The sequence below is a fragment of the Anser anser genome, assembly GCF_964211835.1.
Source record: "Anser anser genome assembly, chromosome: 5".
Classification (NCBI taxonomy): domain Eukaryota; kingdom Metazoa; phylum Chordata; class Aves; order Anseriformes; family Anatidae; genus Anser; species Anser anser.
In genome coordinates, this window is record NC_139725.1 from 55,816,002 (window position 1) to 55,839,719 (window position 23,718).

At 45.2% G+C, this 23,718-nt stretch overlaps 1 protein-coding gene across 1 annotated transcript in view; it reads left to right on the top strand.

Moving 5' to 3' along the window:
• Positions 1-23,718, top strand: part of RCOR1 (REST corepressor 1) — an 84,303-nt gene that overhangs the window by 55,506 nt on the left and 5,079 nt on the right. The window contains exons 4-11 of the mRNA XM_083840191.1: positions 4,309-4,361; positions 8,387-8,548; positions 11,237-11,355; positions 14,855-14,933; positions 19,254-19,448; positions 20,436-20,513; positions 21,237-21,294; positions 21,834-22,063. Of these exons, the coding sequence (XP_083696317.1) occupies positions 4,309-4,361; positions 8,387-8,548; positions 11,237-11,355; positions 14,855-14,933; positions 19,254-19,448; positions 20,436-20,513; positions 21,237-21,294; positions 21,834-22,063 (974 nt within the window). The remainder of the gene's footprint in view (positions 1-4,308; positions 4,362-8,386; positions 8,549-11,236; positions 11,356-14,854; positions 14,934-19,253; positions 19,449-20,435; positions 20,514-21,236; positions 21,295-21,833; positions 22,064-23,718) is intronic.

Consider the following 23,718-nt stretch of genomic DNA (forward strand, 5'->3'; position numbering starts at 1 on the left):
GTCCCCTTCCCTTTGCCTCTAGTGAGGAATTCTTGCGGAAAGGCAGCTAGCAGAAGAAAAGGCTGCGAGAGAGAGAGACGGCTGGAAACAAGACCACAGCATTCAGGGGGCTGATGGCACCATTTTGGTCAGAAACTCCTCTTTCTAGATGGCGGAGGAGAAGTACTTTCCTCTGCTCCCTTTCTCGTTCCCCTACATCTCCCTTCTCTGTGTTAATGCTACACTCGGGGTCCTTCGGTCATCTTTTTGTAGATCTCCCTCCCTGCGTTAAAGGGTGCTTTTTTGAAAGCATCTGAGCACCCTGTGCTCCTCTTTGCTGGTGAGTACCTATGTGTAGCTCTGTTCCCTTCGTGTCCCCACCTTTTATCCTCCTCCTGCCTTCCTGCACACGACTGCCTGTAGGAAGGAGCTGTTTGGGTTAGTGCTCACTCCACCCTGGGCAGGGGGCGTGCAGGGGGGTCCTGCTCTTCCCCACACAGCTAAAAGGTATGCAAGAGAAGCGATGTAGCCAAACTGGTGTAAAGAAACGAACCAGTTTGTGCTTCTCTTCTGTCCCTCCTCTCGCATCTGGTTTCTAGTAGCAACAAGAGCCTCCACAGGAGCAGAGCATCTCCTGTGTCACACGACTGTCTCTGCTCAAGTGTTGTTCTGGCCTGGTCTGCGCAGAAATCTTTCCAGCACTGTGCTGGGTGGGATGTCCTCAGCTCCCCCGTTCAGCTGAAGTTGTGCTGGTAGAGGGACGTGCGGTGGCCCAGCTTACGCCGGGGCTGCTTTGCTGTCCTCGCTCTTCTGGAAAGCAGCTCGGGGCTGGGCTGGCAAACCGTCCTGTTGGTGTAAGCAGGGCTCTGCCCCGGGCTCCTCTGGCTCCGAACTCCGACGTCTGAACAGATTGCTGGGTTACACGCCGAGCGTGACTGAACGCCGCTGAAATGCAGCGGAGCAGAATTTCACGTGCCCGCTGCCCTGGGCTCGCTGGAAGTGCGAGGGGAAGGCAGAGATGGAAGGGAGCGCTTATTTATCTGGTGTGGCATGTGAAGCATTAAGCTTGTGGCAATTCCAGGCTGTGCTGGTATGGGAGGCAAAAGGGATCCTGTGACTCAGCTGGTGCCCTGCTCCTTCTTGCTCAGTTCGTGTGGAGGGGGATGGTAAAGAAGGGAGTGCTGGGGAAACTGTCAGACCTCTCAGATGGTGCAAGCACCAAAGCGAGTGAGCCACAGTGCGCCAAGAAACGACAGGCACAGTGGGCCAGGTCGGCTTGTTCCCTGCCTGTGTACAAGAGTACAGCATGGACTCCTTGTCCTTTCTTCTGCAAACACTTCTAGGGGATAGAAAGAGCTTTCCTTTGCTCGTGGTTGGTTTACTGCCTTATTGTCTCTCTTTTTCTCCTCCTCTGCTGCAGCAGCGAGGTACAACGCGGAGGTGTTACATCCCCACCATGCCAGGAAGGGCATCCTGTCTCCTTTCATGGTGCCGATTGCTGATAGTAGACTATTTGGTTTCGTGGTGTTCTGACTTAATTCAAGAAAAATCCCGCTGCTGTGGGGGATCCTTGCTAATGTTCTTAGGATCTTAGGATTAGGAGAGAAAAGGCTGTAATGATTTTTAGGGGTGGGGAGCAAGGGAGGGAAGAAGTATGCTTTCATTGCCTACGATATTTGGCATAAGAAATGTAATATGCTGGAGAGCAGAATGACCTCATCCCTTCTCTGTATATATTAAAGGATAAGATGCTGAAGTCAAATCAGGAACCGTAGATTTTTCTACAGTGAAGTGAGTGAGTTAATGCAGCAGTACTTAGCATTCAAGGGCTTAATTCAGCATTGGACTTCAGAGAATACAACTCCTTTCCCTTCTCCCTTCCTTCACCTCCCCCTTAGACAAAATTTATCACACTGCATGTGGAATACCTGGCCTAAGGAAGCCAAGAGCACTTAGCTGAAGTACTGGGAAATGCCATACTTAGGATTTCCTGGCAGCCTCTGCTTTTGGTATGCTTACAAAGTCTGGGAGCATCAGAAGTTGCACATCTGCCTACATCCTACTGATCTTCCCTTCCTCATTTCTTCCCTTCCTCGTTCAGTGTGAGGAGGGAAGGGATGGTGTGTGAAGAAGAGGCAGTTCCCTTTGCTGTCCCCACGTGGTCCTCCTGGATTCTGTTATCTCCTTGAGCTGTGGTTCTGTGACCTTTTTTGTTTTCCTGTGGCAAGGCTGGTTTCAGAGGTTCCTGCCTTGCTGAAACCATCAGGATGTTCAATTCAGCAATGCAGCAATTTCAGCCTACGAAGCCTCTATCGCCCTCCTGCCACCTCCACCGTCTGTGCGACTCTTCTGCTATGTTCGCATAACGCGAGAAAAGGCTGGTAGCAAGAAGGGAGGGTTTTTACCCCAGTCCAGCACGGTCCTTAGAAACAATTTGCTGACTTGGAGAGACAGATGCATCTTTCCTGCAGGGCTGCAAACGAGGGGCTGTGCTACACCTTTCCTCCGAGGGCTAATAAAACTTAGCGAACCCATCCTGAACGTGGTCCAACAAACAGGCTCGTCAGCCTTTGGGAGTGCCCGTTGTGTGCAGGTGGGTGGGGAGAGCAAGTGGGAGCTTGGAGAGCAAGAACTCCATGGGGTGTCCTCGCCGACGTGCGGCTGCGCCCGCTTCCAGTACACGCTCTTCTCCTGCCACGACATGCGGCCGTGTTAATGTTCTCACAGGCTCTCCATGGCACTTAACAAAATAAAGGTGTTGCAAAAAAAAAATTGTGTGAAAATGAGTTAATGCATCTTGCCAAATGAAGGATGGGCATTGATACCAAATGCCATGTTGCCTAGTAAGACGGGGTGTCTACTTTACCTAGGTTTCATTTGTTTCTAATGGTGACAAGCTGAAATCAAGAGGCTGGTGCTCTCCTGCTGTGCCTTTTCTGATCTGTTCTCTCTTGTTTTGCCCAATAACTTCTGAGCTCACTGTTCAGTTTGCGCAGTTGAAGTCAGAACCGAGGAGTGTCCTGGCATGAAGAGGAGACTTTAAAAAAAGCCATGTTGTTAGACACCAGCGAGTCACTGCGGGTTCTCATAGAGCAAAAGGCATGGGAGCAGCACGTGTGAGAGCTGAAGTTAATCATGAGGCACAACCCGTGGGAAATGTGGCTTCCTCAGCTGCAGTGCTCACAGAACCGTTTGTTTCCTTCCTTAGTTGCTGTGCGTGCTCTCCACGTCATTGTTGGATGCTCAGCGCAGGAATTTGGTTGCATTCCTCCGCAAGTGTGTGCAGAGAAAGAGGGGGGAATGACTTTTGAGCCTATTGCTAAGTGACTTGTCTTGAAGTTCAGTATTTGTACACCAGTGAGAACTGTGGCCATGTGTATTTATTCGAAGCCTTCCAGGTGCTTTGCGCATCAGAAATCCTGCAGACAACCAATGCTTCCAGCATCCTCTGCTCCGTCAAGTGAAGTGGGAGTCTCACTTTTAGCTTGTTTTTCAAGGGTATTATCATTATGGTGTATCTAATGATGACCAAGTGCAAGGACGCGGGTTTTGGAAGATCAGCACTGACTTAGATACAGTTGCAGTTGGATGTAATGTGAGCTCAGTCACTCATACGGGAAGAAACATTTGGGATTTAGTTTTGTCTATACAAAATACAAATCCACAGGGCATCTTCATGTTATAAAGGTTAAAAAACTTGCAGGGGCCTGGTATGTAGAGGTCGGGTTTGGTCCAAGATGAGAATTGCTGAGGCATAGGGACTGAAAAATTTGCCAAGATATCCGCAGTGATTGTGTAATGCTAGGATTCTGGCAGTATTGGAAGGGTATGGATCGTGTTTGGGGTGTTGGGTTCTTAAGAAAACAGCTGCTTTGGGGTGGGGGGGTTAAAAGGAAAGAAAAAAAAAGAGTTGAGACTCATATCTCTGCAGTTCTAGAGAACAAGATTGGTAACTTGATATTAGAAGAAGATATTAGAAACTTTCAGAGAGTAAATGGGAGCAGATCATAGGAGAAATGCTTGTGCTTTTAACTCAAAAATACCTGTTTTGAAATATTATATGTTGTGTTTCAGAAGTACTGAAACTGGCTTGGATATCATGCATCATTTAAGCTTGTTAAGGACAATATGTAGTAGTTTGGCTGTTTTTCTTTTGTTTCCTTCCTTTCTTGAATGGTTGGCAACAGCAGCTCTTTATGTGAGTTCTGTGTGGAGGATACAAAGACCATGGCTGAAGTCAGAGCTGCAGGACTGTGTTTTAGACTGGGAAGGGAAGAAGAGATGAGATAATTGTATGAAATGCCCTTATGCCTTCTCTTTGTTTTTCAGTGGACGAATACATTGCCATTGCTAAAGAGAAGCATGGATACAATATGGAGCAGGTAACAATCCTTTGAGTGCTTACTTTATTTAAAAAGTTGTTTTCAGCAGGTATTAAAACTTGGCTTAAAGTGACTGTCTGCAAGTTCTTCTTCCCTTAACTTTTTTTTTTTTTTAACTGTCTGTTTTCTTCTGTTTACTTCTCCCCAAACTGGCTGTTCCTAATGGTGACCCATGCTCTGGGATTACAGAGTTCACCTTGAATTTTACATAGAGTCAAAAGAAGAAAAAAAAAACAACGTCATAGTTTCTAGAAGAGTTTGACCACAAGTATTATGTGTCCTAAGGTGACCACCTGTTGAACGCTTTCGGAACCCCTAAACAACATTAAAAAGACCAATGACGTGTGTTTGGACTGCTGCCTGCTTGTGTTGCAGTTTCCAGTTGACTGCTCCACAGCTGCTTCATGGATCTCTTGGATTATTAACGAGCTATTGAACCATCACGTTCTTTCGAGACAAACCAATATCCAGGGCTACACACCTTAAAACTGTGTTGCAGATGATTTTGGCATTCGTAAATGAGCTCTTCAGGTGCCTGTGCAGTACCAGTAGACAACTTAACCAGCTTCACCACTGCCTTTAGCTTAGGGACTGAAATCCTGTTTCAAGGGGCAGACCTCTCCTTTACTCCACTTGGTCTAGGATTGTGTACTAATCTTCACTGTATTAACTAACATTGATTTCAACACTTGCCTAGGGAGATGAGTAGTGACTGGGGAAATTTTTCTGAACTCTCTCTAGAGTTTCCTTATGCACTAATACTTGCCCGGAAAGGTAAGGCGGGGAATCTCATGACTTACTGTATTGGCAAATTACATACTGTAATCTCTACAAAGGGATTCTAAGAAAACTTGAAAATTTATGAATTTGTTCATAGGCTTTTGCCTATTACCATAGAAGTCTGTGATTTGGTCAGGCAGGGGGTTTATTTAAATGATTCTGCTGTCTTTGAGTCAGGCTTTCAGTGGTTGACATTCATCCTCAAAAAGACTTCTTGTGGGATGTGAACATTAAAATCGAAATAGCCAGCAAAAGTTTCTGAAAACTCAGGATGATCAGAGTTAATATTTGTAGTTTCTAAGAGCAGAAAACGCCAATAAAAAGAACAAAAAAGCACTGAAAGGCTGCATACTTAAATCCAAGTGAAATCCTGGATGGTTCACTTCAACTGAGATAGGTATATCCAAGTACTGGAAATTGTGGCTAATGTTTGCTAAAAGAGTAATAAAAGCTCAGGATAATAAAAGCCAGTTTCGTCGTTTCAGTGGAGAAATATTTGGAGAGTGTAGACTGATCCAGAAGAATGATGAAAATGAAGCTTGTGATTTTTAGACAAACCGAATTCTTGTAGTTTGGAAAACTTTATTTGGCTAACAGCCAAACTTTATTTGGCTAACAGCCTTGCATTCATTTTAATGTTGGAAATAGATACCTCCCACCCTTTCCTCATAGCACCTCCTCCCCATCTGCCTTCCCCCTGCCCACTCCTCCTCTGGGTACAGAAGTAGAAGTTTTGGGACTCTCCAAACCAGGGCACGGTAGCTAAAAATGTCCCTCCTTCTAAAAACTTTTCCACTTCTTCTCCAGCGCTCTCATGTAATGCTCTGGAGATGAACATGTGTCCCAGGTCCTTTGGGATTTCCTAGACAACCAAGCTTAGGCAGTTCTAGGAAATAACTGGAAAGGATCTGCCGTGTACCATGGCTTGTGTTACCAAGGGACGCTTTCTCTTCAGCAGGTACCGGGAGTGTCACTGTTGGCTGGGTAGCTTTGGAAGAGCCCATACGGCTCCCCTGGAAGCCAGTCAGGACGAGCTTCAGGATTTGGCCACTTCAGGATTTGGCTCTGCTGGCTGATGTAGGCCTTGCCCACACGTGCGCTCCCAGACAGTCGGTCAGGTTGCCTGGCTAACAGCCGTAACAGGGATTGCTGTTGTGCCACCCGGGCCCGCCTGCCGTGGCAGTGAGGACGAGCGGCGAGCTGTCTGGCAGGCCGGCTGGGCCACGCACCGGCCCTCCAGCTGGCCGTGTCCGCGCCAGCACGGCTCCCATGTCACTGTCCCTTCTCCCTGCTTGCTAGTGGCCAGGCGCCACGCTGCTGGCTCTGCTGCTGGCAGGCGGCTGCCGGAGGGCTCGGGGCTGTGCCCAAGGGAGTCCCCTCAGTCTCGCCAGCTCGAGGCAGGCAAAGGGCAGGCTCTGGCAGGGCAAGCCCGCTTGGGCTGGTGTTGGCAAACTGCAGCAGGCAGTCGCGCTGAGGTGTAGAGGTTATGGGCTTTTGGGAGCACTGCAGCGGGTTGGCCGTGTGCTGTGCTCTCCTGCCAGACTGGGTCAGATGTCCTGGGACGAATAACGCTGGCAAAGCTGCGTGCTCATGTGTACGAGGGCAGAGAGCTCTCCTTGGGCAGGACGGGGTGAAGGAGTGTATAAGAACTTCTCAGTGCTTTACAGGTGTCATCTGTTTATAATAAGCCATCATCTTAGGTGTTTTTTGTTGTTGTTGTTTTTAATTGAATCTATTCCTTTTTTACAGCAATAAGGAAGAGCTTTTTATTTTTTTGACCCTTCGCTTTGTGGAAGCAGCTATCCCCTTGGCCCTGCCATAGCGGTGTTTAGCACCAAAATGGCTCCTTCCGTGTCTTCCCCTTGCTTTCTCACAGGGACGTTTGGTATAGCATATACCTGAAGCTGGAAGGGATGACAGGAGAGAAAGCTTGGTCCTTCACGACTGCAGAATAGTTTCTTTGGCTTCACGCTTTCCAGAGTGGACGGAGATAACTGGGTGTGTGGCTTCTGGGCCACCTCTGGTGCCTGGGCCGTGCCCAAGCCTTTCTTGTTCTGCGTCTTGGCAAAGGGACTTTTGAACCGGGAGAGAGAGGGTGCTTAGGCGCCACTGAAAGGCCAGCAGGGTCAGGGCAAGATCTTGGATAAGGCTAATGCCCGTAGTCCTGCCCCGTGCAGATCTAAGTGAAGCAAGAACACAAAGGGGAACTGCTTTTTTGCATAGCGAAGCACTGTGGGGAAACCCCAAACTCAGAGGGATTTTGTAGCTCTGAGTGGACAGGATGAAACTACTAGACGAGGGTAACCGAGGCTGCGAAACCCAAACTGAGTTTGCATATGCTGAGCGGGTTCCTCTGGTGTTTTACTCAGCATGTTAGGTGTTGTTTTCACTTTGCAGCTCTTGTGAAAGGCTGGTTTCTAGCTCTGCAGAGTCAGGCCTTCCTAAAATGACTCGCGGTGGTCACCGGCACGCCAGATGTAGTGATGTGTCATAAAACATCACCCTCGGGAGAGGGGTGGCTTTGAGTGAGTGTCTGGGGACAGGCGGGAGGAGGACCGTTTGCAGGTGCTGAAGCGCAGCGCACGCACTTCGCCTGTGGAACTGGAAACCGGAGACTGCCACAGCGAAACGAGATGTAGTTGAGGGGAACAAATGAGCAGCCCCTAAAACGAGTGAGGTTTGTTCCTCCTTTTGGCCGGGGACGTCTCGGCAGCTAGTCAAAGCTGCGCGCACCCTTTGCCCCTTCCTTCTCCTGGTTCTTCCCCCGCCCTCTCGCCTTTTCTTGCCCTCCCCCTCAAAAAAAGCCCCTAAACACCCAAAGGGAACCCCAGCCAACTAAACCGTCCTCCTGACTGCACGGGAAACGATGGGAGGTCAGGAAACTTCTTGTCAGTGCTAAAGTCCAGTCTGGTTTGTAGGTAGTGTTCTCTTACCTGTCCTGTGCATATCACGATTAGTAAAGTAGGAGTCACCTCTTTGATTTTCTTCTCCCCTTTCTCTGTTGGTACTCCCTTCTTACTTTGCTACCTCCATGGTTTGTGTGAATTTCAGTAGTTCCTCAAAACCTGGCAGGGTGTGGGGTCAAACTCCAGGTTTCTGGCACACAGAAGTGTCTGATGGAGCAGGGAATTAAAAATTATGGTCAGCGTGTTGCCTGAGGAAAATGCTGTAGCTCTCCCTTTGCACGCATATAATAATACAGCTCGTGATTACAGTTGTCTCTGTGGTGTCCTTGTTGTTTCTAGGCTCTCGGGATGCTGTTTTGGCACAAGCACAACATCGAGAAGTCTCTGGCAGATCTGCCAAACTTTACTCCATTCCCAGATGAGTGGACAGTGGAAGACAAGGTCTTGTTTGAACAGGCCTTCAGTTTCCATGGGAAAACCTTTCACAGGATCCAGCAGATGGTAAGTGGTGTCAGAGGAGTGAAAAAGCAGAACAGGCAGTTGGATGATCTCCTGTGCTGATCGTGCTGAACTGCTGTCTAATGCTTTTGAGAGAAAACGGGCCAAAGGGGATGTTGGAGGAAAAATAATACTGTGACTAGATAAAAACAACATTGCTTCTGGAGTCTCTGCAGAAGTGTTTTCTTGAAGTGCTTTACCAGCTCAGGATAAACTTTGACTGTGCAATTTTTATCGGCTGGAAATTATGGTTTTCAGTCCCCTGTGTGCCATGGTAGTGTTTGTCTCAGTTGGAGTTCAGGCATGGTCTGTACACACGTGCCCACCCACACGCTGAGTAAAGATTATCTCTGTGCAAAGTTGATTTCCTTTCTTGCAGCCTGCTTTTTAGGAATTCATTTTATTTGAGTATGAAGTCTTTGTTTAATGTGATTTGGGACTGTCAGTGGATGCTGTGGTGGAGGTTTATATATCATTTCAAGTATTCAGTCCTTTGCTTTCAATTGCTAGCGATATTTTTAAAACTAAGATTGAAAACTTCAAGGGTAGACTTCTGCCTGAAAGGGAATCGCTGGGGTATGTGTGGGATAAGGGAGCAGGATGTTAAAAAGCTGACTTCAAGCAAAAGGTAATGAGAGAGCCTTTTTGAAATATGGAGAGGATGGGATGTAGATGTTGTTTATTAATTAAGTCTTGAGTCTTTCTTTGACTAGTTTGTCACCAGGGTGGGAACCAGACTTTGTTCTTCTCTCTCCTTCAACCATGGTTGTGACTTTCTGAAGCAGGCCTATGCAGTTGTAGTTTGTTCAGCCTCTTTAAAGCACGCCTGAAGGTCTGTGTCCCTGATCCTGCTTAAAAGGGAAAGGCAACCTGCCTCACAAGCATGAAGGAAAGATGCAAGGTCCCTTTCCAAAAAGGTGGCAGGAAGAGGCTTGCTCTCCTCATGTCCTCCTTGAGTGTACCTTCACTGATGTTCATTTGTTCTTGCAGTCCTGTGGGCTCCAGCTGCCTTGGTTCAGGTGACAAGGGTGTCCACATACTGTGGCCGCTGATACAGACAGTCTGGAGAGCTGGGGACTCCTGAAGAGTGAAGCAGTTTTCTTCTTTATTCCTCTCTTCTTACATGGAGGGAGGGAGTATCCTGGTGAGGGAAAAAAAGAAAGAGGAATGTGAAGGCCTTCCTGCTGCTTGGTTAACCACCAAAGCAATAAATAAATAAATAAATAAAAATAAAAAATCGCCCTTCAGTTTATGTGCAGCAACATGACTCTGTCCCTGAGTGAAGTGCATTCCAATACAGGGAAGCCAAGCTCATACACTGTTCCTGGGTAATGATTTTTTTTTTTTTTTTTACTGTTGCTCCCAGAAAAACCACCCTGCATGAAAGGAATTAAATGGCACGAAGCTTTGTGTTTAGCAGGGGACAGGAACCGGGGAGCGTGTTAGCTGTTAGTTTATATCTGTTGGCCCATTAGCACCGTTGCGGCTTGGAACAGAGGGAAAGTCACTGAAGTCAGAGGATGAAAAGTGAGTTGCGTTATTTACCGGAGCTGATTCTGATGTTTTGGCACTCGCAGCGTGTGCTTATAGCCAAGCTGATGTTTGTCACAAACAGCCTTGTCCCTGAGTTTGTTCTGTGGAACTCTGTAATCCCAACGTACCAGCCTGCTGCATGGCTGCTGGCAGCCCAACACCAGCGTAGCTCACTGAGGAGGCACAGTCCATGTTCTGCCAGAGCAGGTGGAGTTACGCCTGTGTGCGGTTGTGGACCAGCGTGGTAGTTCTGGTGGGATCCGTTGTTAGGACCTGAAGTCAATCTGCAGTCTGAGAACCAGCTAATTGCAAGTGAAGACTTCAGCTCTAGTACCTGAGTAAGAGAGGTCTGGCTGATGCTCAGTTTTGTTTCCCTCCCCAGCCATCCTGCCCTCCAAGCTGAATCAGACTTTTATCTAAAACCTGTTTCATTCAGCGAAAGGCTGGTCTTTCACCTTGTGGAAGTCCTGTGTAAGAATATGCATACTGAATACCTCAGAAGCAGAGAACTAGGCTTAATGTAGCTTTACTCTTTCCTGAGGCAGACTTTATTCTCATAGCTACAGGGCATCGTAGTTAGTGTAAGAGGACAAAAAAAAATCTGACTTGTGGTTTTCCGATATCCTCAGTTAACCAGACAATGATGTTTCACCTTTTGAAAGCATCTTTTGTTGAGATCTCTGAATAGATTTCATCATGTGAATGGTGTGAATAGGCCTTTTTAACCTGACATCAAAGATATGTTTGGGATGTAGCCTGCAATTCAGCAATTCCTACATTTGCTTACACATGCTTGTGTTGGCTTTTAAAACTGTTTGCTCACTTTCAAGGATCCATTTTGGATTTGTTCTTGCTATGTTCTTCTTTTCTGAAGGGAACCAGCTACCTGGCTGGTCAGTGGAGGCTTGCTGAGATGCTCTTTATAGATTTTAATGTCCCAAATGGTAGGCATTAACCTGAAACAGTCCCCTGCAGATTTCTTTTCTTTCTTCCTTTCTTTCTTTTTTTGAAAGGCTACAGAACTGCCTCGCTTGAAATTTTCAGAGAATCCAAAGTAGAGAATCAGATGTTCCTTGACAAAAACCAAACCAATTGTGGGTGAACTCCTGGGGTTACTTTACATATAAGCATATAAAAGGATACATGTTTAATTTACAGCTTCCTGACAAATCAATAGCCAGCCTGGTGAAATTTTACTACTCCTGGAAGAAGACAAGGACTAAAACTAGCGTGATGGACCGTCATGCTCGTAAACAAAAAAGGGAACGTGAGGAAAGGTAGGTTTGCAAGCAGAAAGGCTGTGTATTGTTGCACACTGATTTCCTTAGACTACCTCAGACATTGCTGTTAGTTGGTAAGAAACTAGGTGTAGGAGTTTCCCCCCAGATGTTTCCTGGTACCACTCCTTCTTTCCCCACTCCTTCTTCCCTGCTGTGCATGTTTTGCTTTGCTCAAAGCCAAAAGGAATCTGACAGCAATTAACTGTGCTTCCTTCTCCAACACTGGGCAATTCCTGATTGCCCTGTAGTGGAGTGGTCACCATCCCAGCACTCTAGGTACTTTTTTCTCTGATACTGCTTGAGGGTGGAGAAAATGAAATTAAAACTGGTGTTTACAAGCTGTTTGGCGCTGTTGCCAGCAGAGCCAGAAAAGCTGATGAGCAGCACAATAAAAGGAAGTCATAAAGGAGGTAGAAATTTGCCTTTATTTCCTCTATGCAATGCTCAGTAGAACGAGAACACGCACCTGTTGGGGCACAGGCTCCAGTGCAGCACCTCTCAGCCTATGCATGTGCACCCACACCCCCTTTCCACTGCCTTTCACGTGGAAAACTCTTACCAGTGTAAGGCTTTCGGGCCAAGCTCTGTTTCCTGAGAAAAATGAAGTTAGACTGGGAAGATGGGAGCTTAGGGTGACGCCTCTGACGGTGTCAGAGCTGAGCGGTGTCCCAAGAAGCTGGTTGAGTTAAGATCCAGGTAGTGGTGGTGGTCAGGAGGTCACCAGCTTCTGCAGATGAGCCTGACTCCTGCTTGTGCAGCTTTGCCTGCAAGTTGGACCCCCCTGGATGTGTGCCCTTGAAGAAGGTGGGTCAGCCAGTGGCCGTGTGTACTGCTAGAAATACCTGCGCAGTTAGAGCTGCCACTCGGTGACTTTGCCTAATTCTGGAGCTCAGCTCCAGGGCCTCAGAAATGCTGTGGCCTTGGGTGCATGGGAGAAAAGCCATCCCTCTGAACAGCAGCAAGGGCATCTGCTTGATGTGGGTGCCTTCTCAACCTGCCGTAAAATGCAGTTTACATCTTTGCAACCCAGCTTGCCTAATCGTGAGGTGTATGCGTGGCTTTGGAAGACTCCTAACCACACTGGGCAATGTTCTGCAAAAGCTTTTCCCTCAAAGGAGTCGCTGCTGTAGCGCTTCCCAGAGAGCCATGTGCTGGCTCCAGCGCTGTATGATGAGCCCTGTTTGGGAAGGGGGAAGAGATGCATATTGCGAGAGCTGAGACGTATTACACCAATGACTCACTCAACCTCTCCCATCTTCTCACTAGATCAACAATACTTGTTTAACAGGCAGGGCCAGGGAGAATACTACCAGCCGACTCGTTCAGTAGTTGGTTGGCTTCCTCTGACCTGGCTTTCTCATTCTGTTCTTCTCTGCAAAGGTTGTCTTGATTTTTTTTTTCTTTCCCATCCTGCTTGTTTTTTTTTTTTTCTTTTTCCTAGTAACTTATAAGAGAAAATCTCTTATAAGGAGTGTGTGTTTGTCTAGTACTGTGTAGTCAAGGATCTTTTTAATACTATCTCTCTTTTTTTTTTTTTCCTGTGCTCATATATGACAGTACTGCAGTTTGGAAATGTACCTCTCTGGTAACATATCTGTTTATTGGATGAAGCAGCACCTCTGATCAAGAGGTGACTGCGAAAGAACTGTATGGGCTGCCACGTGCTGTAATTTTGCAGCCTTTGAAGAAGGCAGCTGGACTGGAAATGCATAATTTGGTTTACATTTACAGCAAGCTCAGCACCAGGCCTTCAGCTTGATGTTAGTCTCCCCTTCTTCCCCTCCCCTATGTAAAATAGTCAAACCTCTATACTCCCAAAGGATTTTTCAGCTCAGCCACGTGGAGTGTGGAAATAAAGCTGGGTGAAGTTAGGATGCCTGAGTTTTGATGATGTGCTGTGCCACTGGGTGCTGGCAAAATTTCAAGTGTTCTTCAGTTAGTCGTGATCTATGTCCAAAACTGCAAAAATGAGTGAGAGGGTTTTGATCTAGCTCATGTCTAGAGAACTTGCTGGAATATGAGTGAACTGCAAGTGAAGCAAAGCCTGTGGGGGTTTGGCTTTTGTGGAAAGGCTGACAGTTGAACCCAGGTGAGAATACAACCCCATCTCCAGCAGAGCTGCCTTAAGAGAAGAGGCAGCCGGAGGTATCTCACTCAAGTACTGCGGTATTTCTTCTGCAGCTAGGCAGGGAAATTCCCTAACCTCTCAGGTTGTCACAGAAATAGCTCCCAGTGCATTTGGGACCAGGTTTTCAGTAGCCCTTCTGAGCTGTATGCAAGGAGCCATGTGTATGCAGCTCTCAGGGAGGTGCTTGAGAGCTTTATTCCTTGCAATCATGATTGTACAAACTAAATACCTTACAAACTAAAAACCTCGTGGGTCAGCTGGTGGCTTGGGAGAGCGGGAACAGCTTGTGCGAGTGACTGCCCTTGTGGTGGTAGACACCAGCTCGAGTCACCCAGCAGTTTGTTCCTTAGGTGACATCTGCGCAGCAGCGTGGAGACAGCCGTGAGCTAAGTCTGAAATTAGCACCCACCTTACCTGCTGCGCCCACCGAGCCTGCTGTCCCCTGCTCCCCTGGGGACAAGTTCAGGCTGCTCCCAGCATCCAGGCGCTGAGCACGGCTCCTGCCTGGGTTCCTCTGCCCTGCCTCGCGCTGTGTTGCTGTGACGTACCTGTTCCAGCTGAAGTTCCTCATCCAGGCTGTGAAGTTTGACATGACAGAATAGGTTTAGTTTTCTTATATAGTAATTCGAAAAAGGCTTTGATTAGATCAGCTTTTTTCTCCAGTTTCTGGGCATCATCCCAAATGGTGCAATTAACTTCAGTTGTGTACAGTACAAAAATTCTAAATGCTGAAAATATATTCGATTTAATGTCTGATTAAAATTCCAATGAAGCCAAACTGGCCAGGTGTGCCAAGGTCACTTTCAATATGGCCCCAATTTTATACCTGTTATTATTCTGTAACTGATGCCTCTTTTTCTTTTACAGGGGAGAATGAAATGTCAGATTGTGACTGAGAAAAAACATTTTTATGCTTGTTCTTGAGGGAGTTCATCTTGTGCATATCTTTTTTGCTAAATGTTAGAATTGTATGAAATCTGTGTTAGAGCTACTTGCTGTAATTCTTTGTCTGCATTTGTCTAAAGTTGTAATGCTCAGTGTTCAATGTTCTTTGAAAGATAACTTATGTAATCAATTTCATGTGTCTTGCCTTCATCTAAGCAGACTTCCACTGTCTAAATACACTACTGATGTCTTTCTTTAAAGAGATGGTCTCTAGTATGCTTATAATTAAAAATTACTTGACTTAAAAACAAGTAAGTAGGGAAAATAAATAACACTACAGACCCCCCAAGAAAAACACCCTGGTGGAAAAAGAGAAAGGAAAGCTGTTGGACTTGCTGTTGCATCCATGCATTTTTAGTATGCTATTTATAGAGAAACAGAGCCTCGCAAAGTAATACAGTGCTGTTTGCTTTTGTCTTCCAGTGAGGATGAAATGGAGGAAGCAAATGGAAATAACCCTATTGATATTGAAGTTGAACAAAATAAGGAGAGCAAAAAGGAGGTATAATTCTTTTCTTACTACTGTACAAATGAAAGTGTTTACTTACTACTTGATGTAGAAGCTGACAGTATCTAATTTTCTTTATTTGTGCTTTGTATGGCTGTCATACAAGAAAAGAATTGTCTTCAGAATTCTTCTTAGATAAAGACAAGTATAGACAAATAAGGATGGAGCTGGAAAAATTCTAGACTTTACCATCACATGCTGGTGTACTATGTGAACATTTAGAGCCTTTGACTCAGGGTTGGCTGCATTAGCTTGAACCACCTCAGTGATGGTTGAAGTCAAGCTAACTGTGTGCTGAGATGGAGTAGAAGCACTTATGTTCCTCCTTGGATGGCCTGGTGGAAGGGAAGTAAGTCCTTTGACCTGTTTTGGGTAGACTGGCAGGAGTGTGTTTATCTGCAGCATAGACTTTAAGGTCGATTCTTGATCTGCTGAAGGCCTCAGCAGTAGTTCTGAGGATTTCAGTGACACCAGGATTGCAACTACAGTGGTGCATGGTAAGGGAGTCATCTTGTGTGGCCAGTTTTTATCTGTCAGAGGGGCCTTAGCCTGTCATGTGCAGAATATTTTACCTACTTAAAGCATAATATTTGAAGTGAGGTGCAAGTACTTCATTTTAAATTGGCATCCAGTTCTGGATGGAAGTAGAGCCACGCAAATAGACACTTCTGAAAACCATTAAACCACCTGTGATGCCTAACTGGAAAGTGTATACTTTTATTTTCACGTGTGAAACTTGTCTGATTATCTGTTACTAAACAAGAATCTTGCAATTCAGCAGTAGTATGGGTTGTATATGTGCGCGGTACAGGAAGATGTTTACCCTAAGGGCTTCTCTCCTTGAGGTAGCTCCCTCTCCTGATTTCTCACAGCCTGCTTTCTCCCAGGGATGAGAGTCATCATCATCTGATTTTATTTTTAATTTTTTTAAAAGGCTATATATAGGAAAAAACACCAGAATTATTTAAAACTGATTGCACAACAGGCAAAAGCAAGGGCCTAGAGCATTTTTTTTGTCAGTTGCTGTCAGTGAGATTAATTCCTCTAATAAATTATTTTGAAGGGAAATAACTGAAAAATCAAAGTATTCTGGTCTGTTCTCCACCCATGCCAGAGTGCTCTCTGTAGACTTCCCAGAAAAGCCTAGCTGTTAACTTTCACTGAAGAAGCCAGCATCTCCAGTGACTTCCTAGGAGCAGGGTGCATGTCAAGCCACTCACATGCACTCTCACAAGAAGCTGAGTTCCTGAAAGCCTCAGCGACACCCAAACGTGAAGGATTCTCGCTTGGCTAAGCTGCAGCTGCATGCTGCAGCTGCCTCGTATATCTTGTGAATAATCAATACTATCATCTAATTTCCCATTTTTTTTAATAAAAACAAATCAAGTTAGGATTTCTTCCTAAGTTTTCTGAAAGCTTGCATCCGTAAAGAGACCTTTCAGTCCCTTTTATTACTGCTTCTTTCCCTCCCGTGCTGGTGTGCTGTGAACTCGGTACACAGAGGGAACAGTAGTTCTTCCCCAGCTTAGCTGCCTCTATTTTAAGGCCGAAAGCGAGCAGATGGCAGAGAGCTACCATCAATACATCTTTTTTTTTTGCAGAAAGTCTTGCACAGGAGGTGACTGCCCTCCCTTTTGTACTAGCACAGGGCACGGTGTGCTCTCACCCGTCCGAAAGGTCACCTGAACTCGGCCAAGCGCGTGCAGCCACGCTGTGGATGCAACAGCAGGCGGCCTTCTGGGGGCTCCTCTGGACAGTGATTGTTCTGCTGGGCAAAATGAACCTGACAACCTGCTTAGCCTGCTCAGAGCTAATTTGATTTCGCAGTACTTGAGCCTGGGGCTGATTGAAAATGCCTCAGGAGAGCAGGTATCCAGGAAGGGGGTCTGTTCCTGACGGTTGTGGTTGTTTCAACCACTTGGTCAGCGATGCACCGCTAGCCCAGGACTTTTACCGTAAAGAACCTCCCTGTCCCAACCCCGCAGAGATGGTTTTTCCAGCTCTAAGATGTGTCAGTTACTTTATGAGTTGTCGAGTAATACTGGGATTTCTCAGAGTATCTGAAATCTCTCATCTGTGTTTCCTCTTTTGGGGATCATTGGAGGGGGAGTCTTCCCTTTTCTTAGCACTTTCAGTGCTAGTGCGACTGTTGAGGTTTCCTCAGATACTGACTCCATAAGAGCTGCTTAACATCTCTCTTCCTGAGGCAGTTCCTGGAAACGCCTCTCGTTTCAGCCCATGCTCTTACATGGATTGAGCTTGGTCTTTGTTTTTAAACCATGAAATCTCAGGAAACCTTGTTTATATTAAGCAGGATTGTATCACTGATGTGTTCTGGATGGCAGCAGCACTATCTGAATAAATAGAGGAGTGCTACTAAATCCTTGCATTTCGGTTCTGTTTTTCATGAGTTGATTTAATTCTACAGGAATGTGTGGCCAGGAAAGCAAGTTTCCAAGATAGGGTAGGTTTTTGAATTTTCACAGCCTGTGCAATATCACTGGGGCTTAGAAGCATTTGGAGCTGTCAAAAACCATTCTGCTGGAGGTCTGGATTCTTGTCCGCAGCGCAGAAGAGCTTCACATTCTCTGAACTGTGTAAAACAATCATTTGAAACTTGCTTCCATTTTTACTTAACGTTTGAGGCTTCTCGGATATTTCCACTGCAGGTACTGCCTGTTGGTCACCCTGCAGCTTGAACTTGTTGCGAGGCATTACTGCATGATCCTGTGGAATTCTGTATGCAGATGAAATATGAATAGATCTGAAACATCTAACCGTGCTGAATAATTTACCTGGCTCAGTCATCAAAGTGCTTGCTTCTGAAGCAGAGTGCAGAGCTTACCTCACTTGTTTGTGGCTCAGCCAGCCCGGTTTCTCCTGCTCCCCATTCTCCACTGCAAAAAAAAAGAAATCTGTTATCTGTCCTGCAAAAAACAATAGTTATTTCTTACTCCTGGGCTTGCCTTCGGCGTTGTGTCTCATGGAGTTCTTTGTGCTGGAAGAGGCAAGAAAAAAGTTGAGAAGAACCAATTGTCCGCTTTACTGCTCCAGTGCGGCTCTGGCCATTGAGCCTATGGAGAGGGTGCAAGCTGTTATCTGCTAGCAGCTGCACTGGGCTTCTCCAGGCTCTGGGAGGCAGAGCCAAGTGCTTACGTGGAGCTTTGTGCAACTTCATGTGGGTTTTAATGCTTGCTAATGAGCAAATGCCGCAGACTGGGCAGAAACTGCATGTAGCTGCAAATTAGGAGGGGAACAATAGTGCGAAGTGAAGCCAATGTTTTAAAGCTGGCAGTGATCAAGTAGAGGACTTGAGTGCGGCCTCCCCTCCCTCCTTTCTCTCTCCAACCACTTCTTCTGTTCTGTGTTCTGGGCAATATTCCAGCCATGGGATAATAAATCTTGGGTATGTGTTGCTTATTGAAAGTAACTTCTGGAAGAGGTGGTTTTGGTATTAGAGAATCAAATGTGCTCTTGAAAGGACCTGTGGTATAGCGTCTTAGCTAACATACCTGTTAGCGGTGTGTGCCTAATTCTTTGCTTTAGACAGAAGGCATAAAAATTAGTGGTGTGCGAAATATTCCCTTTTTCAAAAGTGTTTCAAATTTTGTGGTCAAACTGCATCAGTTTAATGGAACAGTTATATATCAGTGCTGTGCAGGAAAACTTAGCTTCCAAGACGCCGTATAATGATCGAAGAGTTGCTTTGTAGTCACCTTGCTCTTCATCCTTAGCCTTTGAATAAGTTTGGTTTATCCCTTTTTGTCTGACGTGCAGAAAAACAAATCTCTGCAAACTCTTCTAGCTGTGTTCTTCTGTCTCCAGACTCCACTTTTTCTTCTGGTGTTCAGTTAAACTGATTTGTTGAGACCTGATGTTGAAAGCAGGAAGGGAGGTTTTGGAGTGTTTGCAAATAATGAGGATATTTAACTGACTGAAAATTCAGTTCCCAAAATGAGAATGGGCGAAGGAGGCAAGAAGTATGTCCTGGAAATGTTGAAAGCTGCCTAGGAGAAAGGACAGATTTGTATAAAAGTGTGTGTATGACATGCTGCTTAAAGCACAAACAATTATTTCAGACTGCAAGCTATTCCTTTTCATTCTCCAAGCTTTGAGGATGACCGAAAATGAACAACTAAAACACCTACCTAATCTGAGGGCATAAATCCTGGTTTGAAAATGGCTGAGGAATCTAGAATCAGATTTTGTGATCACTTCAGGGCTCTTGAAAACAGCATCCACAGCTTGCCTTAATGTTTCTTTGGTCACTTAAAATGTTGCATTGTGTTTTGTAAAATGGCTGCTATTTCTCAGGTGCCACCCGCTGAAACCGTTCCTCAGGTGAAGAAGGAGAAGCACAGTACACAGGCCAAGAACAGAGCAAAGAGGAAACCTCCCAAAGGAATGTTCCTCTCTCAAGAAGACGTGGAGGCTGTTTCTGCCAATGCGACAGCTGCTACCACTGTACTCAGACAACTGGATATGGAATTAGTCTCAATCAAGCGACAGGTATGGATGAGAGAGTGCAAGAATAACTGTTCTTTTTGGTGGCAGTGTCTGTCACGTCTGCAAAATTCCCAGGAACTTGTAGCTAGATGGTGATGATGCACATCATTATGTGGCTTAATTGACAAGCTGCTAGCCTGTGCTATAAATTAATGCAGCTCTGCGCTTTCTTCTTTTATGCTTTAGTTTTGTGGGCAGCATACTTTGTACCTAAAGTGAAGCAAGGGAAGGAAAATCCACAGCACTGACCTGAAGGAAGTTTTGTTGGCTCTCAGTTTCTTGCAGTTCAGAGTTCCTTGTGTTTTAACTATGAATTTCCTTCAGGTATCACTGGATTCAGGAGTTTCTGATTTCAATCTGCAATTTCCTTCGCCTTTTCCTATGGTGCTTGTGGAACAGCCAGGCACTTTTTTCTTCTTTCCTATAAAGGCATCTTGCAAACTTCATGTACCTTTTGTTTGTCTGATAGGTCTCCCTTTTAAATGGTTATGGATAAATGTTACAGACAAATGTTTTTCAAATATCTATTAGTAAAGACAGGTTTGCTACATGACTCTGTTTCCTAGATGAGAACGTTTTCAGTATTTTTTAAAGCAGAGAACTGGCTCAAGCTCTTTATTAAACTTAATAGAATTGGTATTTTGGCCTGAAGCCTTCTTGGCACTCTGGGAGAAGCAGAGCTCTCTAGCAGTCTTTGATTCATTACTTGCTGTGAACAGGGCTTTCGTTTTATACTGGGCTTTATACAGACCTGGAAGTTGGAGCAGTTCTTCCTCCAAATAAGTTGCGGATAGGATAGAATAAAGTAAAGGGGGTATCCCAATGTGCCCGTTGCTCCTACATTGCTTTATTCCAATACAATAAAATTTTTTGAAAAAGAAAAGTGCTGAGGAGAAGTGAGATGCTAAACTTGTACGATTTCCACTAGGGCTGCTGGAAGGTTTGTCAAAGGACTCTATCCTTGTTAAAGGGATGACACTTTCTTTTCAGATTCAGAATATTAAACAGACAAACAGCGCCCTCAAAGAAAAACTTGAAGGTGGGATAGAACAATACAGACTTCCAGAGGTAGGATCGTTTTCTGAACCTTGTTTGTTGTGGAGATAAAAGCTAATCTGTATTCACATACCAGAGCTATTGATCTTCCCAGTAGACTAGGGCTGGTGCTGTGTTAGTTGTCAGTATGAATCAAGACTATTACCATGTTCACTGTTGCTGCATAACGGGGATGGGAGGCAAGAAGAAAGTTTAAAAAAAAAAAAAAAAAAGGCTTAACATGTGAAAATGGTTTCTAGCAGAAGCACTGGCATCCCAGATAAACCATGTTTTTCAGAGTTGTGTCCATATGCCCCTGTGAGAGGTGGTGGTTCTAGATACTGAGAAATGTAGGAGAGATGTTAGCGGCCTGTCCTTCTCTTGGCACTCGGTGCTTTTGTTGTTGTACTTCCAACTCTGGCACCTCGTGCTGGAAATAATTTGACCAAGATTACAGAAGGTGTCTGTGATAAAGACAAGTAGGTGCTTCTGAAGAGTTTGTGTCTCTTGGTTATCTGCTCAGACCATTCCCTCTCTTTCTGTATTGCCCAGCAAGTTACGGGCACCGCGTGTGTGACAGTTAACTGAATGGGTGCCACGTGCAGTTCTTTTTGAAAACATCTTGCTACTAAACTGAATGATAGCTTGACTAACAGTTAATTACTCATGGTTTTGTGATTTTTTTTTATGAACTTGGGTACAAGTGAAAGCTGTTGTTTATGTTAATGGTAGTTACCAAATTTTTTTGACCTCTAGGTTGTTCAGAAATTTAATGCACGTTGGACCACAGATGAGCAGCTTCTTGCTGTGCAAGGTATGGCACTACAAGTCTGTTTGTACTTCAGGAGGTTATGATCAAAACTCTATTACGTTTCAGAGCTGTGTTTCACTTCGGCAACTAATGAAGGGTTTTGATGTTGCTGTTTATTAATGCCTAAAGAACAGATCTGAACAAGGAAACAATTCTCAACCCCTCCCCCAGCAATGTAAATTGTACCGTATGAGTACTTGCACATGATCTCTTCTTGTCCAAGCTTTCTGAAAGTGAAACTCCACTGGGGAGACTGCTTTGCTATTTGCCTGTGCAACTTCTCAAGTAATACAGGCATATTTACACAGGTCTTCTAGATTTCCTTCTGCTCATCTTTGCTACACCTGCAATTCCTTTTCTTCTCCAGGGCTAGTCTTAATTTTGTCTCACGGAGAATTTAGATTTTTTCATGCTGGTTTAATCAGAGAAAGGCTTGAAACCTGGACAGAAGTTCAGCTTTGGATCCTCATGCTGTGACTTGAGCCTAATTTGTGGTCTTTGTGGAAATAACACTTTACTTTTGTTTTTCTTGTTGCTTTTAGCAATCAGGAAATACGGCCGAGACTTTCAGGCAATCTCTGATGTGATTGGAAACAAATCTGTGGTGCAAGTGAAAAACTTTTTTGTAAATTACCGACGTCGTTTCAACATAGATGAAGTTCTACAGGAGTGGGAGGCAGAGCACGGCAAAGAGGAGACAAATGGAACCAATAGCCAGAAGCCTGTAAAATCCCCCGATAATTCCACTAAAATGTCCGAAGAGGAAGATGAGGTAAATCACACTTAAGTCATGTAAAGTTCCCAATCTGAGCTCAGTTCATATATATAATATTATATATTTAATAGATATCTATATTTAAAAGTGTATATGTGTGCACAAATATCTTCAATCAGTCAGTTTTTACTTCTAAACAAAATAAAATATCTCTGAGCATATTTCACTGTATCTGGGTATTCCAATCCCAGTATTGTTTTTGGGGAATTCTAGACATCTATAGAAGTGGAAAGAGAACACTTAATTTTGCAGCCCTCTGATGATATTGGTATGTCAGCAGCAGCAGCACGTGGACGATTTAATGATTACTGCTGAAACCTGATAGGTATTTATATCATTTGGATGTTTTCCCTGCACTCAGTTCTCCGAGCTGTTCAAGGTTTGGCTTTGTGAGACCTTACAGTCTTCCGAGGCAAAGCTCGCTCTTTCATTTTCATCATGGAGTGGTTTCACTTGAGGGAAGGGAAGAAAGCTATAAACAAGGGAAGTGTGTGATACTATTTGCTCTGGAATTACCTGGAGGCAAAATTTCCTTGAATTTACAGCAGTTTCTGTGAAGACACATTCTAGAAACAATCTTTTTCTTGCTCTCCTTGATAGAAGCTCACCAAGGTAACACTTCTCCAAAGGCAGCGTGTGCTTAAAGTTAATCAAGAGACTACTGAGTATTGAAATATGAAAGTTCGTTATAAAAATGTGTTATTAACACTTTCTTTCAGAAGAAAAACCTCACTAGAGGTTTGTATGTAAAAATGTCAGATACAGGGCTCCTTTGTGGCTAATTTTACATGACAGCTTAACACAAAAGCTGCATCTTCTCAAATGCAAATGCAGTTACCAGTGTAAGATGAATTTTGGTCTGTTGTGCATGGACTAAAGACTTTCTCCATGTGCTGCATGTGTTTTTCTAAGTTGCCTTGATTGTGGTTGGTTCACTTGTACGTTGCTTGTTGTTCAGACGTTCAAAGAGCAGAACTTGATTGCTTCACAAATCCCAGTAATGTGTTCTCTGAAGCTACTTACGCCTGGGGGCTAGGTCCAAAGGTATGACAGATGAACAAAACCGAACTCAAAAAACTTGCATTCTTAGGTTGTGAGTGAAATCGTTGCATTCCTATGGAGTTGGGAGGTGGAGCAAAGAAGTAATTGTACTCTTGTACGTAGCCATCTTTGAAAAACAAGCGGCAGATGTCACTGCCTTTTCCTGTGACCAGCACAAGTGCAGCACTAAATGCAGAACTTTTCTCCTCTGAGCCCTCAGAGATTGTCTGGCTTTAAACGCAACCTTAACCTCAAACGACAGCAAGGTCTGGTGAAACGACTGGTGGAATAGGAGTCACGGGCCCCAGACTAGTGAGGGAAAGTGCCCGGGCTGGAGCCAAGCAAGTGCAGTACAGTAAGGGATGAGGACAGAGCTTGTCTGCACCAGGCTGATGCTGGGGGGAGCCAGGCAAGGTGGCAGTGAGCTGCCAGCCGTGACATGCTGCCTATGCCTTATGCTAGCAGCACGTGGCTTGTGGTTCTCGATGCAGCCTATTCTGGACAGTAGGAACTGGTGTGTCATGGCTGGGAGGAGGAAGGTGCTGGCAGCACAGTGGGGATTTCAGCTACCCAGCCTGCACCTTTTTACAACGATGCAAGAGGAACGGGCA